At 44.5% G+C, this 15,491-nt stretch overlaps 4 protein-coding genes across 4 annotated transcripts; 2 read left to right on the plus strand and 2 right to left on the minus strand.

Annotated features, from left to right (window-relative positions):
- The first annotated feature begins 341 nt into the window (after positions 1-341).
- SEPMUDRAFT_147841 (aldolase) lies at positions 342-1,613 on the plus strand. The gene is made up of 2 exons (XM_016904547.1): positions 342-857; positions 974-1,613. Exons 1-2 carry the CDS (start codon positions 403-405, stop codon positions 1,536-1,538), a joined length of 1,020 nt encoding a protein of 339 aa, XP_016762085.1. The 5' UTR covers positions 342-402; the 3' UTR covers positions 1,539-1,613.
- Positions 1,614-5,475: 3,862 nt separating this feature from the next.
- Positions 5,476-5,685, minus strand: SEPMUDRAFT_41081 (uncharacterized protein; the record flags this gene model as incomplete). The annotated part of the gene is made up of 1 exon (XM_016908813.1): positions 5,476-5,685. A coding segment is annotated over one exon (210 nt), but the record flags the coding sequence as incomplete, so codon positions are not given.
- Positions 5,686-9,580: 3,895 nt separating this feature from the next.
- On the plus strand, positions 9,581-9,895 carry SEPMUDRAFT_40770 (uncharacterized protein; the record flags this gene model as incomplete). The annotated part of the gene is made up of 1 exon (XM_016908800.1): positions 9,581-9,895. A coding segment is annotated over one exon (315 nt), but the record flags the coding sequence as incomplete, so codon positions are not given.
- Positions 9,896-13,321: 3,426 nt separating this feature from the next.
- On the minus strand, positions 13,322-15,093 carry SEPMUDRAFT_41688 (glycosyltransferase family 2 protein; the record flags this gene model as incomplete). Its single annotated transcript, XM_016908840.1, has 4 exons — positions 13,322-13,624; positions 13,722-14,016; positions 14,083-14,925; positions 15,053-15,093. The coding sequence occupies 4 exons, from the start codon at positions 15,091-15,093 to the stop codon at positions 13,322-13,324; spliced, it is 1,482 nt and encodes a 493-aa protein (XP_016762088.1).
- Positions 15,094-15,491: the final 398 nt, after the last annotated feature.

Genomic DNA, 15,491 nt, shown 5'->3' on the forward strand with positions numbered 1-15,491 from the left:
GAGAGAGAGAGAGAGAGAGAGAGAGAGAGAGAGAGAGAAAAGAACAAGATGAGAAGTTCTCACCCTCGGCATGAGCTCTACCGGGGGGCGTGTGGACAAGACGTGGAGCCGGTGGTGAAGTTATCCACATTTGCTTGTGGATGATGAATCAGGTATTCCATGGGGAAAGAGGAGGGGGAGCTCTGTGGTATTAGGCCCGCAAAGAGCTGGACAGAGATAGGCCGAGCATACTACACGAGTACATGTAACCAAGCTATAGGAATCGGCATATGCGAGAAACATATTTTTGGCCAGTGGTATAAGGTAAGGAAATCACTCACTACCTTACCTACCTCCTAGAAGAAGAAGTACTTGTATTCATCCTCCTCGAGACAATCACATCCCCTACCTTACCTACCAACCATGTCGGCATCACCACCACCACAAGGAATCTACGTTCCCGTGCCGACCTTCTTCGCCAAAGAGGGCAGCGCCAACTACGACCACGTCTCACCACCCCTCGATCTCGACACACAATCCGCACACTCTCTCTTCTTAGTCAAGGGCGGCGTGAAGGGTCTGGTCATCTTGGGCAGCACAGGAGAGGCCATCTTCGTACGCAATTCCGAGCGTCACGAGTTGATCAAGAGCCAGAGAAAGACATTGGACGATGCGGGCTACAAGGACCGTCCCATTATTGCGGGCACGGCGACACAGAATATTGATGATACCGTAGACATGATCAAGGACAGTCAGGCCGCAGGTGCCGAGTATGCCATGGTTCTCGGTCCAGCCTACTTTGCACCCGCAACGAGCCAGGCAGGTCTGCAGAAGTGGTTTGAAGTGGTAGCAGACCGTTCGCCTATTCCCATTCTGATGTACGTGTTTTCTGGCCGGCCAAGCTTCATATGTGGCAAAAAAAAATTTAAAGAATAACGGAAAAAGAGAAAGAGAAACAAAACCAGCTGACGAGATGTGTGTGTTGCTGTTCCAGTTACCATTACCCCGGCGTGACCAACAACCTGTACATTGCTCCGGCGACGTTTGAGAAGCTCGCAGCACACCCCAACATCGTAGGCACGAAGCTGTCCCACGGCATCATTGACGATCAAACCTTGATCGCGGCATCACCCAAGATTGACCACGAGCACTTTTATCTCTTCACTGGTCTCGGCCAGAATCTGCTACCCGTCCTGACCATTGGTGGTGTAGCAGCCATCGATGGCCTCGCCGGCTGTTTCCCACGAGTGGTCGTCCGGCTCTACCGCACGTTTGTCGAAAGCTCAGTCAAAGGCACGAGCAAGGAAGATATGGCGTTGATGCGTGATTTGCAATTCCGCATTTGCGAGGGCGAGAAACTCATTGCCACGTGGGGTCCGGTCGGTATGAAGGAGGCGATTGCCCGCATGTGGGGCATGGGCAGCAACAAGGGCAACCGTCTTCCACTGGCAGGAGGTTTCCCTGATGGCGACCACGAGTGGACGAGTAAGTGGGAGAAGGTGTTTAATGGCCTGCGCGATTTGGAGAAGCAATTCGAGGCCGAAGGCAAGGAAAGCTAGAAATCTCATCTTTGTCAATTTAGCAAGTCAGCAAGCAAGCGAGCGAGCACCTCGTACATGTACCGGACACGATACTACTAGCATCTAGACTTCTTCTTCTTCCTCTTCCTCTTCCTCTTCCTCTTCCTCTTCCTCTTCCTCTTCCTACTCTTCTTTCCGCCTCTTGTCACCTCCCTCCCTCCCTCCCTCCGTCTACACGCACCTAACACTACCACCCGTACCTCCTAGAAAACTTGACCGGCTTTTTACCATTACGTTATAACTACATCTACTTACTACCTTACAGTATTACTATTGCTATTGCTATTATCGTTCAGGATCGGAGTCGATGTTAGAGTTAGAGTTAGAGTCGGAAGTAGAGTCGAGTCGGGATACTATAACCTCTGTAATCTCTGTATATATATATATATACAACTAGTATATATAACTGGTATATACAGCAGCAGTAGCAGCAGTAGTAGTAGTAGTAGTAGTAGTAGCAGTAGTAGTAATAGTAGCAGTAGCAGTAAGGTAGAACTAAGGTATTATCGTTATTACAGGTAAGCAGCTCTATTTCGATCGATCGATCAATTTATCGATCGGTTAGTTTAGGTAGTTAGTAATCTCTCGAAAGGTACTATGTAGGTAGGGAAGGTACCTTAGGTATATCGATAGACAAATACGCCGAAGGAAGAAAGAAAGCGGATACTTGTTCTTTCCTCTTTAACTACCTAGGTAGAATCTATCGAAAAGGCTTCTTCGGGAGAGACGTGTTTTTTTTTCTTAGGTAGGTAGCCGAGTGCGTTCGTTCGTTTCGTTCGTAATAGGTAGGTACCTATAAGCTTGACTTTTTTATTTGTAGATTCTCTAAGGAAATTTTGTAGAGTAAGAGTACTGTAAGAGGGCAAAGGCAAAGCAAGGCAATTCGTTTTTTTTTATCTTTTTACCCCTTACCTACCTTACCGGAGTCCTTAGGAGGCTCGTTCTTGTATTAGCGTTGTAGTTGTATAGTAGTCGCTTAGAATATGTATAAGACGCTTAGTATATATCGATACGGTATTAGTTTGAGGCTGTGTACGTATACAAACTTGTATTAACACAGTATTGTTAACAACCTGTATAAAGCAAAAACTTGTATTAACTCTATATCAAAAAAATTATATATACTAAATATAGCTATATTAATATAGTATTTTGAATCAGACTATCTTATTAAAATTTCTATTATAACCCTAGGCTAGAAAGTATTACTCTGTTACCGCTGTATTAGATTTTACACTATGCTCTTACTATATTTTCAAAGGTCGTAAGTCAATATATGTATTGGAGTGTCTATACGGTGTTTATACTTATATAGTATACTAGAATTATATACAGGTTCGTACTTCATTTTACCCCGGCTACTATACTAACTACTAGGTAAATACCTCCGCTATTAACCTGCTTAACCTCTACGCCTATCTCTACGTACGACTCCGTACTAAGTACCGCCCCCCTCCTTAACATATACCGCCCCCCCTCCTTAACAGCTACCTATTAACCTTGCCGTCCTCTACTTCTACCGACATCTATATACGAGCATAGTTCTACGCTAGATAACACCGTAGCAAGGTTTTCGATATAAGTTATTCTATACTAAGGCTTTAGAGGCTACGGCGTTTTCTATCTACGGTAAGCCCTAGCGTCCTACGCAAGCGTATTACGTCTGCCTTCGGAGGAAGTATCAAGTCGTAGTATCGGTTAGTAGCCTCGAGTCGTAATATACTAGAGTCGTAGTGTACTAGAGTCGCAGTATACTAGAGTCGTAGTATACTAGAGTTAGAGAACAGCAAGAGTCGGAGAACAGCAAGAGTCGGAGTATACTAGAGTCGGAGAGAGTCGTACATTAATACTGTATTTATATTATATTAGCAAGAGGCCTTAATAGTATTAGCAATACGAGATACTAGCTTACCCGCCCGAGGCTACAACCAAGCGACGCTGTATTGTGCCTAAAGGAAATTCCGCGTATAAAATGCGACGCGAGCAAGCTCTACGACGTTCCCCTAGTAGATGTCGATTAGCACGATATAGAGGTGTTCGCTATCTACGGATAGTAGGCCGACAATATATATACCTATGTTAGTAGAATATAAGCGACTAAACCCGGGGCCGAGAACTAGATCGCTCGTAGGCGTAGAGGCATCGACAACTAATAGAGTCGTCTTTACGAATAGCCGACGCTGCTAGTCGAATAAGTAAACGAATATCTAGTCGATACGTACAATTAGGCTACTCGCTTGCTTAATGAAGTCGCCTATCTTAAAAGTTAATCGCCGTTAGGACGAGCGGTTATAGAAGCTAAACTTCTTATAGTAGGCGAATAACCCTCTAAATAAGTAAATGTTCGGTATACTGTAGTCTCTGCTATACGACGCAGTTAGCGCTATAGTAAAGGGAATATATATGTTGTTACGTAGCTCGCTAGCCCTAGTTAGCAGCTTATATTCGGAGCGGATGAACTTCGATAGAATACAGCCGGTTACTAAGGGATCAAGGTATACGCTATTAGTAAGGACGACCTTATTATTATCGTCGTCGTTATTAGCGAGACTGCTATTAAGTATTATCTGCTCTAACCGTAGAAGTATACTAGAAAAAAGCTATAGACACAGTACGTAGATCTCCTTAATAAGCTTCGTAGCAACTAGCTTAGTATACTTAAATGCGTTAGCAAGGGCAAGGCAGAGAGTTTGGCGCCTATTCTCTTTAGACAGAAGGTCCTTCTCGGGATAGCGGTGATTCGTAGTATAGATAGCCTTCTTAAAGAAGCTACACAAAAGTTAGTTATAACCTACTGCTATTAAGCATCTACGTACCGATGCTTGTCCTCTCCGATAAGGACATTTATATTGACCGGTAACCTATACTCGTCGGCAGTTATAGCGTAATAGATAGCGACGTGCATATTAGGCTTCTTTATATAGCTCTCGTATACAGCAGCCTTCTTACCCTACTCGGTAGCTCTACCTCTACCTCTACCTCTACTATCTGTCTGCGATATATACGAGCTAGCTTTAGATAGAGCTACTGATCCAGCTCTTAACGAGGCGACAGAACTAGCAACAGAGCTAGCGCGACGTAGTGTATATCTCTTATCTACTACTATTAACTAGGCAAGGGTAGAGAGGAGCTACTAAAGCTACGAGCGGTACCCGTAGACAATATCCGCTATCTAGTGCCTATTATATAGGCTAACGGTCTAGCTTATTAGTATCGAGTTGCTTCGTATAGCTGCTGCAAACTAGCTAATAATATAGTTGGTTAGGTTAGCGTTAGCTATTGCATTTGTAGGTACCTTAAGGACATTAAGCAGGTATATACAGATATGCTTCTTACGAAGCTAGCAGCGTAGTAACAAAGGAACAACAATAGACTAGCGGGCGTACTCTAATATACTATAACTCTTCAGATAATATAGCGGTCCTTGTATACGTAGCTAACTTAGCGGAAACGGGAATAAGCGGAGAATAGCCGTATACTCCTTTGTTGCTTTTAGAGTAAGGACTAATTCTAAGAGGAGATTGTAGAGCATATTAGACAGTCCTTAGAACTCGGAATGCGAGGGATCTCTAGGGCGGGAAGTAACGATATCTAATACCGGCGATATCGAGTTATATAGGGTTATTAACGACGGCTCTAGATCTATACCCTACTCCGTACTATAATCCTCGCGGTCCTTCTTAGTCGGCAAAGCGTTAAGGTCCTCTCGTATAGCAAGGACAGTATAATAGTAGCGGCTATTAAGGAAGGTATCGTAGCTAAGCTCGCCGCGTTGCTTACTATCGATAAAGCATATACGGCAGCCAAGTAGAGCTCGCTGTGTCTTTATTCTAGAGTTCTTCTGTTGCTAAGGCATATTACTAATAAAGGCTAGGGTATAGGCGACGAGGATAACCGTACTAGGAATTCTAGGAAGCTATACCTCAATACTACGCTCTAGGGCTGTAAGACATTTAATAGCTAGTAGTACGTCGGAGAAGTTGCTACTATGTAGTCTAATCGTAAAAGGAAGAACATTGGCTCGGCGTGCCCGCTTATAAAAAGACAGACCTACGAAGATAAAGTAAAACCCTATTAACATACGATATACATTACGGTACAAACCAAAGCTATTAATAAAAGTGAGAAGTAGTATTAAGAGGGTCCGTCGTAGACCTAATGTCTTACCGTTTTAGCGACTCTATATTCGGTTAAGATTCTTAAGGTATATCCGGCCAAATACTTGAATCTTAAGCTCGCCCCGAATTAGATAGTTAAGGCAAAGTAGTATTACGGTTAGTAGCGTTAAACTGAAGTCGATAATACGGCGTATAAGCAGTGCTGCCGCTAATACTAGCGGTAGTAGTCTTAGTACAATCTTGATATTCTAGAACGTATAGTCTAGAACAACGTCTACTATACGCTAGCTAATACTAGACTTATTGCAATACAAGACGTTATTCTACGATAGAACGCGCTCGTTAGTATCAAGTAGAGGGTTGAATATAGTAGCGTAGCTGCTAAGCTACTGCTGATTTAGTAACTCTTACACTTTAACAACGATATAGCTACGTTAGACTACGTTACTACGAAAGTCTCTCCTAACACCGAGGACTCTCCTAAGGTAACTGAAGACACCTGTACGCTAGCTTGAATCTGTATTCGAGTAGGCTCCGTATATTCGATTCTAGTACCGAAAGGTAATAACATTACTAGGAAAGATCGGCTGTCTAGTATAGAAGTATACAAACTCGCTAGATATTAAGCGGATAGATAATATCCAAGACTATGACTTATACAGCTTATCTTGCTAATAGCTATTATAGAACTCTCCTATCTGTAGATATATTGTCCTCGTAACATCTAATACTAGAAACTTAGTAAAGAGGTCGATTAGGTTAAAGAAGACAAGATCTTCCTCTGTCTTTTAGCGAGACTACTATATACTTTATAGTACAATCTTACGCTTCCTTATAGCAATTAGTAGGAGATACGCTATAGTCTGCTTCTTAAGGGTAGATACGCAAGCTAGAAGATTGTTAATATATACTATAAGCCCTAGTATTCGAAGGATCTCTAATAGACTAATATATATTAGACGGGATATACTAGCTTTATTATACTAGAGACCTAGAGCAACTATAAATAGTAAGGGGTCTTTATTACTCGATCGATACTAGGGTATTAGCTCGGATTCGTCGTCGCTCTAGAAGGCTTGCCCTATAGGGATCCTAATAGGAATCTCGGCATTAGTATTAGTGCCGCTGTCGGTACCGGTATCGGTGTCTACTTCGGAGAAGGTTGTTGTAGGAATTGTATAAAGGTCTAGGTCGGTAGGAGCAGTAAGGGTATTATCGTTATACTAATCGGCTTGCTGAATCTCTTGTAGGTTAAGGTTTATTAGTAACGCAGTCACTTCCGTATTATAAAGATCGATACATTAGATAAGCTAGTCGATATCGATACAGTCTCGGTAGTTATCGTCCTCTCCGATATTATAGATATCGTTATTATTAAACGCTACAAATCCTAGAGGTCTATTGCTATCGAGGTTACTATCGCCGAATCCAGTGTTATCGAATCTAGTATTATCGAATCTAGTGTTATCGAATCTAGTATCGAACTCGTTATCCTAATCGGCACCGGACATAATAGTGTTATTAATCCCGTCCTTATCGCCCTACTCCTCTTGCTCTTACTCTTGCTCTTGCTCTAGCGCTAGCTCTAGCTCTAGCTCTAGCAACTTTATACGGTCTCTAGGTGTTCGTCGTACAGTAGTAGCAACTCGAGAGCGTCGGTAGCTTATCTTAATTGATTGGTAATATTAAGGCTTAGGCAGATAAGTGTATAGTATAAGTAGGCGGTATAAGGGTAAGGTATAAGGGTAAGGTATAAGGTATAAGGTATTAGGTAAGGTTAGTAAAGGCAGGAGCAGTTACGTTCGCCGATAGCGATATAGTAGGGCGTACGTACGGGAAGTACTTCGGTAGTAAAGTTGCCTGTTCTAGTTAAGCGCGGGCCTACTTAGGCCGGCACTAGCGCTACCTAGACAACACTTCACTTTACCTACGGCTTTATACAACCTTAGCACCCTACAAACAATACGTACATCGCGTTTAAATTTATTCCTATACCCGTAAGCACAATATCTATACTATACTATATTATATATCGTACTACGATACTACGAACTGCGATATACTACAAATAGTAAGCAATACTGCTTTGTTCGTACTACTATCTACGTTTGTCGCCGGCCGCTCTCTACAACAACCTACTAGCTAGCGAGCAAACGCTACGCTACTAGTATTAAACCGCGTTGTACGCCTTTGCATCCTCCTTACTATACCCTATTACCCTTACTTAATACCCGTATCCCTTAGTACCTCTTGTCTAAAGTACTCGTAATTACGATAGAGGCCGACCCTAACAACCCGCTACTAGGCGATTAAGTACTAGAGAACACTAGATCAGGCAAGCGTAGCAAGCGTAGTAAGGTAGTAAAACTAGGTCTAGCTAAGCGTAGTAGCAAGCGTAGTAGTACTACTCGTAACACTTTAACAAATATCGGTACTACTAGTAACACTCTATCTCGTAGTACGTACGTATTAGGCAGAGGTAGAGGTCGAGGTAGTACTCTAGGTAGTAGCGACACTCCTGCCTTTTAGCTATTTAGTACGTAGGCCTAGTCTAATCTAACTCAAACCTAGTTCGACGAGCTCCGAAACGACTAGCCTATATAAACTTAACCTAAGGAGGAAGAACAAGACGAGTATAAGGCAAGACTTCTAGGCTAGTCGCAAATCTCTAGTAAACAGGACAACGCAAACCTCGATCTAGTACTTGCTAGTTAAGGACCGTACTACTACGGACCGCTACTATAGCAACAGAATCCTAGATACGGTTAGTCTAGATACGGTCAGTCTAGATACGGTTAGTCTAAATACGATTAGTCTAGTAAAGGTTAACAATTCTAATTACCGGGTATACAGTCCTATCCTCGTTAGCTTTAGTAACGTAGAACTTAGCCCGGATCCCTCTAAATACTATCTTAGGGCCTTCGTCCAAATTTTCCTATACTCTCTAGCTAACGCGTATCGTTAATACAGTCTGCGCTATTAATATAGTCTTTAGGAAAGCAAGTACGAGCATTCTCTTCGTAACTCCTATTACTATAGCAGAAACGTACTATCTAGCCGCTCGTATATCAATATATAGGTAGATCTCGGTTAACAGTACCCTATTCTACCGTTACTCTATCCCGTATAGCTCGTTATAATAGCAATCTTCTTAGTACTAGCTATAGTAGTAGTAGTAGCCGTAGCAGTAGTAGTAGCCGTAGTAGTCGTAGTAGCGGTAGACCTAGTAGACCTACACTTAACAGCCCGGGCATTACTTCCGGTAACTTTATTATTAATCCTACTACTCGCGCGGAGCTTCGTACTAAGTTAAAGGCTAGCGCAACCCTCCCTCGCAAAAGCAAACTCAAGTTAACGGACAAAGAGCTACTTACTAAGAATAAGCGCAAGTTATTCGAGTCTAAGCTTAATAGGGCTATTAGGTAGAACTACTTCCTCTTATATTGCTACCTTAATACGCAAGACATTATCGACTTTGTCTATAAGGACCGTATTGATGTCGATAGTACTGATTAGGATACTACGAAGCTAAAGATCTCCGAAAACAGCCGCTTATATAAGTCAAAAACTATATAGAACTTTAAGGCGTTGATCTAGAATATAATTAAGCAGGATCCAAGCCTTGTCGAGATCCGTACTACTACATTTTCTAATAAGTTTGCTTAGACCTTTAATAAGTACAACTACTTCTATTACTTCTACTTTATAAAGGACTACCTAAATATTGATAGAAGCTCTAAGCTTAGTAAGTAGTTTCTTTAGACGATCTATGTTAACTTAGGCGTTCAAGTACGTAAGTGTATTATTGCTAGTACCTCTAATCGTTAGAACTAGGCCTTAGGTTTCTAGGATAAGATTGCGCTTCTAGAGGATTACGATTAGGTTGGAATTACTGATTTCTAAGAATTAAGTGCCAAATTCCGTACTATCAAAGCAACGAAAAAGCGCGACTTTACTATAACCAAGGCGTCGTACGTCTTAATAGGCCCGCCGCTACAAAAGAAGAAGACTATTATTCTACCGGCCGATAAGCGCACTAGTAAGGATATCGACGACCTTGATAAGGACGAGGAGGAAGAGAATAAAGACGAGGGCGAGGGCGAGGGCGAGGGCGAGGGCGAGGGCGATAGCGGAGGTAGAGGTAGAGGTAGAGGTAGAGGTAGAGGTACTAAGCAGGACGATCTATTCTTCGGCACCGGCAATCAGCCTAAATACTAGTTCGGTATAGATAGCGTCTTTAATTTCGATACTACTCCGACTAAGGCACTCGCTCGTCGCCTTAACAGTACCTCTATCTAACAGCGCTACGCCTATCAGCAGCGCTATATACCTTAGAAGCGCTATATGTCTTAGTAGTACTAGACCGTTCGTCGCTTTAACGATAGCTCGCTTACTAAGTTTGACCCTTCCAAGTTTCTAATACTAGTCGTTGTCGATAGTAATATCGATAAAGACGAGGAAGAAGATAAGGAGGTAAATTATACAGAGCGAGGCATCGAGGATAAGTTATAGGAGACTCTCCGCTAAGACTAAACAATATACTAATATATTACCGAACCCTTTACTACCTCTCGTACTCCGTTACTAGTACGCTAAAAGCTAGCTCCTTCTACCTTCTACCCTTTTACAAATACCCCCCCTTCCCCCCCCCCCCCCCTCTAGCCCTTTTCCTTCTTATTTATGTTATCACCGTTGCTGTTATCAATTATTTGCGTTAGTTACTTGTCGAGCTCTTTATAGTCTTCTATAAAGGGTTACTAAATTAAAAAGCGTTCGCGTACTAAAAATGTTGTTTAATTCTATATCTTTAGTAAGGTAAAAAGTCTCGTCGGTATACCCTAAAGTAAGGCATATACCTAAGGTAATATATATACAGCTCCGGCTAGGCAGGGTACGTAAGGTAACGGGTACGGTGCCTGCCCGCGTACAGATGCCTAAGGTATACCTGCCTAAGGTATACCTACCTATATTAGATTAGAAACTTGTATTAGCACTATATTAATATAGTATCGCGTTCTGTAATATTATATTAACACTATGTCCTTTACGCTACTATATTGTAATAGCAATTGACTATTAATATACATTACACTTTTAATATATACCTTGCAAAACACAAAGATACAAAGTTCACTGTAGCACTAGAGTATCTGAACCCTACACTGCGGCAACACGCTTACGTGGCTACTAAGGACTCCGGTAAGGTAGGTAGTCTTCTTACCTAGGTACTATAGTACCGTACTTCTAGAAGGTACTTGAATTCGCTCTCCGAAATTTTCATCATTAGTATCAGCATTGGCATTAGCATCATTAGCATCAGTATTATCCAAATAGGGAAGGCCGATCAATACCTTAGGTAATGCCCGAACGTGATCGACAGACCGAACCTTACCGAACCGACTAACTGACCGAACCTGACCGACCCGACTGACCGAACGACTGACCGAACGACTGACCCGACGACCTGTTGATCCCGCTGACAAACACTAGGTACCTTTTACAAATATACGTTTTCAAAAAGGGAAAGGGAAGGAAAGGGAAGGGAAGGAAAGGAAAGGTAGTAAACAGAAAAGGCAAGAAAAGGCTTGAAAGTACTCATGTACCTCCACTGCACTGTACTGTACTGTGGTGCACTAGGTGGTATACCTAGGTACACTCTGCAAGGCTACACTGGATTAGGTATATGTATGCAATAAGCAAGCCTACAGCAAGCCTACATGCAAGCCTAGGTAGGTATATGCAAGCCTAAGGTATATGCAAGCCTAGGTAAGGCATATGCAAGCCTAGGTACCTAGGTACATATATGCATTATGCAACATGCAAGTACCTAGACGGGTCGGCTATATCTCTGTGTGGGATTTTGATGAATAGGACGGGATGGTTAAGGTACCTGTCCTCCTAGGATAGATGGATAGATGGATAGATGGGATAGGATGGATGGATGGATGATGGAAGCCTAAGTCTATGAGCCTGTGAGTCTGTCAGTCTATAGGAGGTAAGTTTGTGAGCGTATGAGGCTACTCACAGCCATGTACCTACTGTATGTATCTCAGTGGTCACTCACCATTGTTGGTTGGTGAGGTTGTAGGTTTGCAGTAAGCCGGTTTGTGCAGAACTGCAGATGGTGTAGTGTGGTTGGATGGTTGGTTGGTTTTGACCCACTCACCCACACCCTCTTACACACCACACCCGCTCTCTCACCCTCCACCTCACCCTTCTCACTCACACACACACACACACTGGTCTCTTTCTGACATGCATTACACACACATGCATATCATATGCAATCATGCATACTACATGTACATATACATCGGTACAGGGGTGTCTGCAGGTACGCGAACTCGTGATCGAAGTGACCGAGTGACCGAGTGACGAAGCTCTGGATGGGTTGGCTGGCCGGCTGGTTGGCTGGCTGGATGGATGGAAAGGATGGAAATGTTTTTCCAAGTTGAATTTGGGGTGAGTGAGATGGCGTGATGGCGTGAGGATCTTATGAGGATTCGGAGACGAGGTTCAGGTGATGGACGATGATGATGAAGAAGAAGAAGAAGGAGATCTTGAAGAGGATGAAAAGGAAAGAGGAAGAAAGGAGAAGAAGCAAGTAGCTGTACCTTTAGTGCTCAATGCCAACTGGAAGCAACGAGTAACAAGCAACAAGCAACAAGCGAAAAAGATCGTCGATCGTCTTGCTCAACTCGATGTCCACTCAACCCAACTCCACTCCAACAGTGCAAGGTAAAACCAAATACCTGTATGTATTCTGTACATTCCAAAAAATCATGTCTGAACCGACTTGCAATGCTCAAGACGTGGATGGAGCTGTTGTTGTTTGCAGAAAACAGAAAATGGACCAAAAAAAAGCAAAAAAACAGAAAAGGTCCCCAAGCCACCTGCTCACCTGCCACATGCCATATACCACATGCTCTGTTGGCCCAATTTCAAATTGTCAGCTACCTGTATGTATGAGGTGTGTGTGTGTGTGTCAACCTGAACATATTGATTTCAATTGGTCCCGTCCCTCATTCTCTCCCTCTCTCTCTCTCTCTCCCTCCCTCCTCCTCTCTTTCTTACTCTCACTCACTCACTCTCTCTCTCTTTCTCACTCTCCAAAATAAAAAGATAAAAGGTCAGATAGAGGTTACTGTACTTGTACTGTACCGTACCGTACCTTCCATACCGGACCTTCCATACCCTCCCGTACCTAGGTAGGTATCTACCGTACCGTACCCGCCTGAACCCTGCCTGCCTGCTGCGCCTGTGTGTGTGCCAACCGCTTCAAGTCGTGCCATTGAACTTTTTGAACAAAATTTATGCGCCTCGCCCCGAAACCCATGTGTGTTTTGCTGAATGTGTGGGATCAAAAGAGAGAAAAAAAAACTTTTTTTCCTTGCTTCTTCTCGACCAAGCACACCGTATTCAATTCATTCTTTCCCTGTCGGGAATATCTTCTCCATGCCGTTGCTTTACCTTCTTTCCTTCTCCCCTGGGTAGCGGTGGCGGGAAAAATATCAGGTATATATAATGGTCGCGCACTTTTCCCCGCCTCGTCTACCTTCTATTTCGCTCGCCGTTGCTGATGCTATAAATAATCGAATGGAATGATGCCTGGGTATCGTGCACACAGCCGTAAAAAGAGGGTCATTAATCGTGATAGTGGTTGGTATTGTTATTGTTGTTGATGTTGATCATGTTGTTGTGGTGGTGGTGGTGGTGGTGGTGTTGTTGAACGTTCGTGGTGGAGAGCAGTGGTATGGGTTCATGCTCCATGTGGGTGGCGTAAGCGGGAAGCTGGTCGACGACGGGAGGCATACCAGAGGGCGGATAGTCGAACGACTCGGATTTGCGACCGTCGGGTTGGTCGAGTTGCGATGACCCATACGCGGGTAGTTTGATCATACGTACGCGGTTGTCGGTGTCGGCTCCGTCCCTGCTGCCCCATGTTGTCTGAAAAGGCGGTCAGCGATGATGAAGAAACAGGTCATACCCCCCCCCCCCCCCCCCCCCTCTCTCCCACCCGAATCGGGAATGGTACTGAACCTACCTCACTGAGAGTGAAGGCTCCATAGAGCTTGATTAAGCCATGGAAATAGCCAAATGCAATGTAGAGAGGCATATATACCACATCTGCAGGATAACGGAAAAAGTGGCCCCAGAGCTTCACAGTCTTGCTGAAGCCATAGGTCCACAGGATGAGGAATGTGAAAAGGTACCATCTCGAATCAGACGACCACTCCGTTGATGCTTGATACCATGATGTAAATATCAGAATATCATAAGGCAATGCCCATGCTGTTAATGTGGTCTGTAGCACCGTATATGTGCTCCACGGCTGGGTACTAGATCAGGGTATCAGTCAGTACAAGCACCGAATCAGAGCGGGTGGTGGTGGATCATCAACATACTACCAATAGTGGCGCTCCACGAACAAGCTCGTCAAGTTGCTGCGCCAATTACTGCGAACCCAACGCAGACATTGGCTGAGATACTTGGGCCCATCTTCCAATGTCGTCCGCACCTCGCATTCTTTGTGATACTGCATCTTGATCTTCCAGTCATGCGAGTACAACCATCTCGTGATGAAGTTGTCGTCATCCGCATTGAGCTGCATCGTCCTCCACTCCTCGTGTGTGAAACCATGCGTGAAGGCCTCGTCTTGCAGAATGTCACTGCGATACGCCACCGTTCGCCCCGAGAGACACGGGAGGCCTCCGTCAATGTTAAGGCACGCCGAGCAATCCCAGTTGCGTCGTTCCAGATACGTGGCGCCCAAGAACGCAAAGGCACTCATCGAGTCCGGCCGTTTCAGCCTTTGCGATGTGCCCACTCCTCCCGTCTTCGGGTCTTCAAACGGTGCCAGCATCCATGGCAGCACCTTTTCCGGCCAGACTACATCGTCATCGACGAAAATGGTGATTCGGGTGACCACCTCGGGAATGCCTCGACACATTTGCCTGCGCTTGTTCGCCTCTCGAATGCTCAGCACGCGGATCTTCTTCGCATTGATCTCGTTGGCCATCTTGGTGAGGGCCTCGCTGTTCGCATCGATGGTGACCAAGAGCAGCTCGTACGGCTCTGACTTGAGACATGTTGAGATGGTGTCTCGGAGGGAATCGCCACCAGTGGCAATGGTGGGAAGAATTATCGTCACGTCCTGCGAAGTATATGACGGATTTTCGGCAATTGGTACAGGCTTGAAGGTCCAATGGGAGATGCAATTAACGATCAAACGAATATATCGAAACAACCTGCAGGCACAATTGATAAGTGAGCGCTCACGTGGGCAGGACAGATTGAGTTTTGGGGGGGTACCCGTGCCGTTCAAGAATGGAAGGAAGGCAATGAATGGGGGATTGGGAAGAGGAAAGATGGCACACATACCATGCAAAGACGGCGACATAATACCAGGAAACCATGCTGCGACCCTGAAACGAGAGGAGGTGGTGGCAAGTCCAGCGTCGACATTGGACATCCGCAAGGGAGGTATAAAGAAGGCGGCGATCAGAGGAAGGACAAGCGAGTATAAGAATTGGCAACATTTTCCTCGGTTGTCATGCGCGAGCGCTTAGGGTCCAAACCATGCTGGTCTGTATTCTGTTAGCACACTTTTTCTGCTGCAGAGGTCCATAGCTGATGAGATCACCGGTTTGGAATTAGAGGCGGCGAGCAGCTGGTCCACACCCTCGAATGGGAGCTGAGTTGGCGCATGCACAAGAGCTCTGGGCTGTGGGCTGTGGGCTGTGGGCTGTTTGTTGGTGCTTGGTGGCCGCCCGTCCCTCGCCCGCCCCCCTCCCCTCTCTCTTCCTCTCCCGGT

The sequence above is a fragment of the Sphaerulina musiva genome (genome assembly GCF_000320565.1).
Source record: "Sphaerulina musiva SO2202 unplaced genomic scaffold SEPMUscaffold_3, whole genome shotgun sequence".
NCBI lineage: Eukaryota > Fungi > Ascomycota > Dothideomycetes > Mycosphaerellales > Mycosphaerellaceae > Sphaerulina > Sphaerulina musiva.

Excerpts from the sequence above, each read along its gene's own strand:
- SEPMUDRAFT_147841 (XM_016904547.1), top strand. The coding sequence starts at position 403 with ATGTCGGCATCACCACCACCACAAGGAATCTACGTTCCCGTGCCGACC. Across the intron at positions 858-973 it reads TCGCCTATTCCCATTCTGAT|TTACCATTACCCCGGCGTGA; the intron begins GTACGTGTTTTC and ends TTGCTGTTCCAG.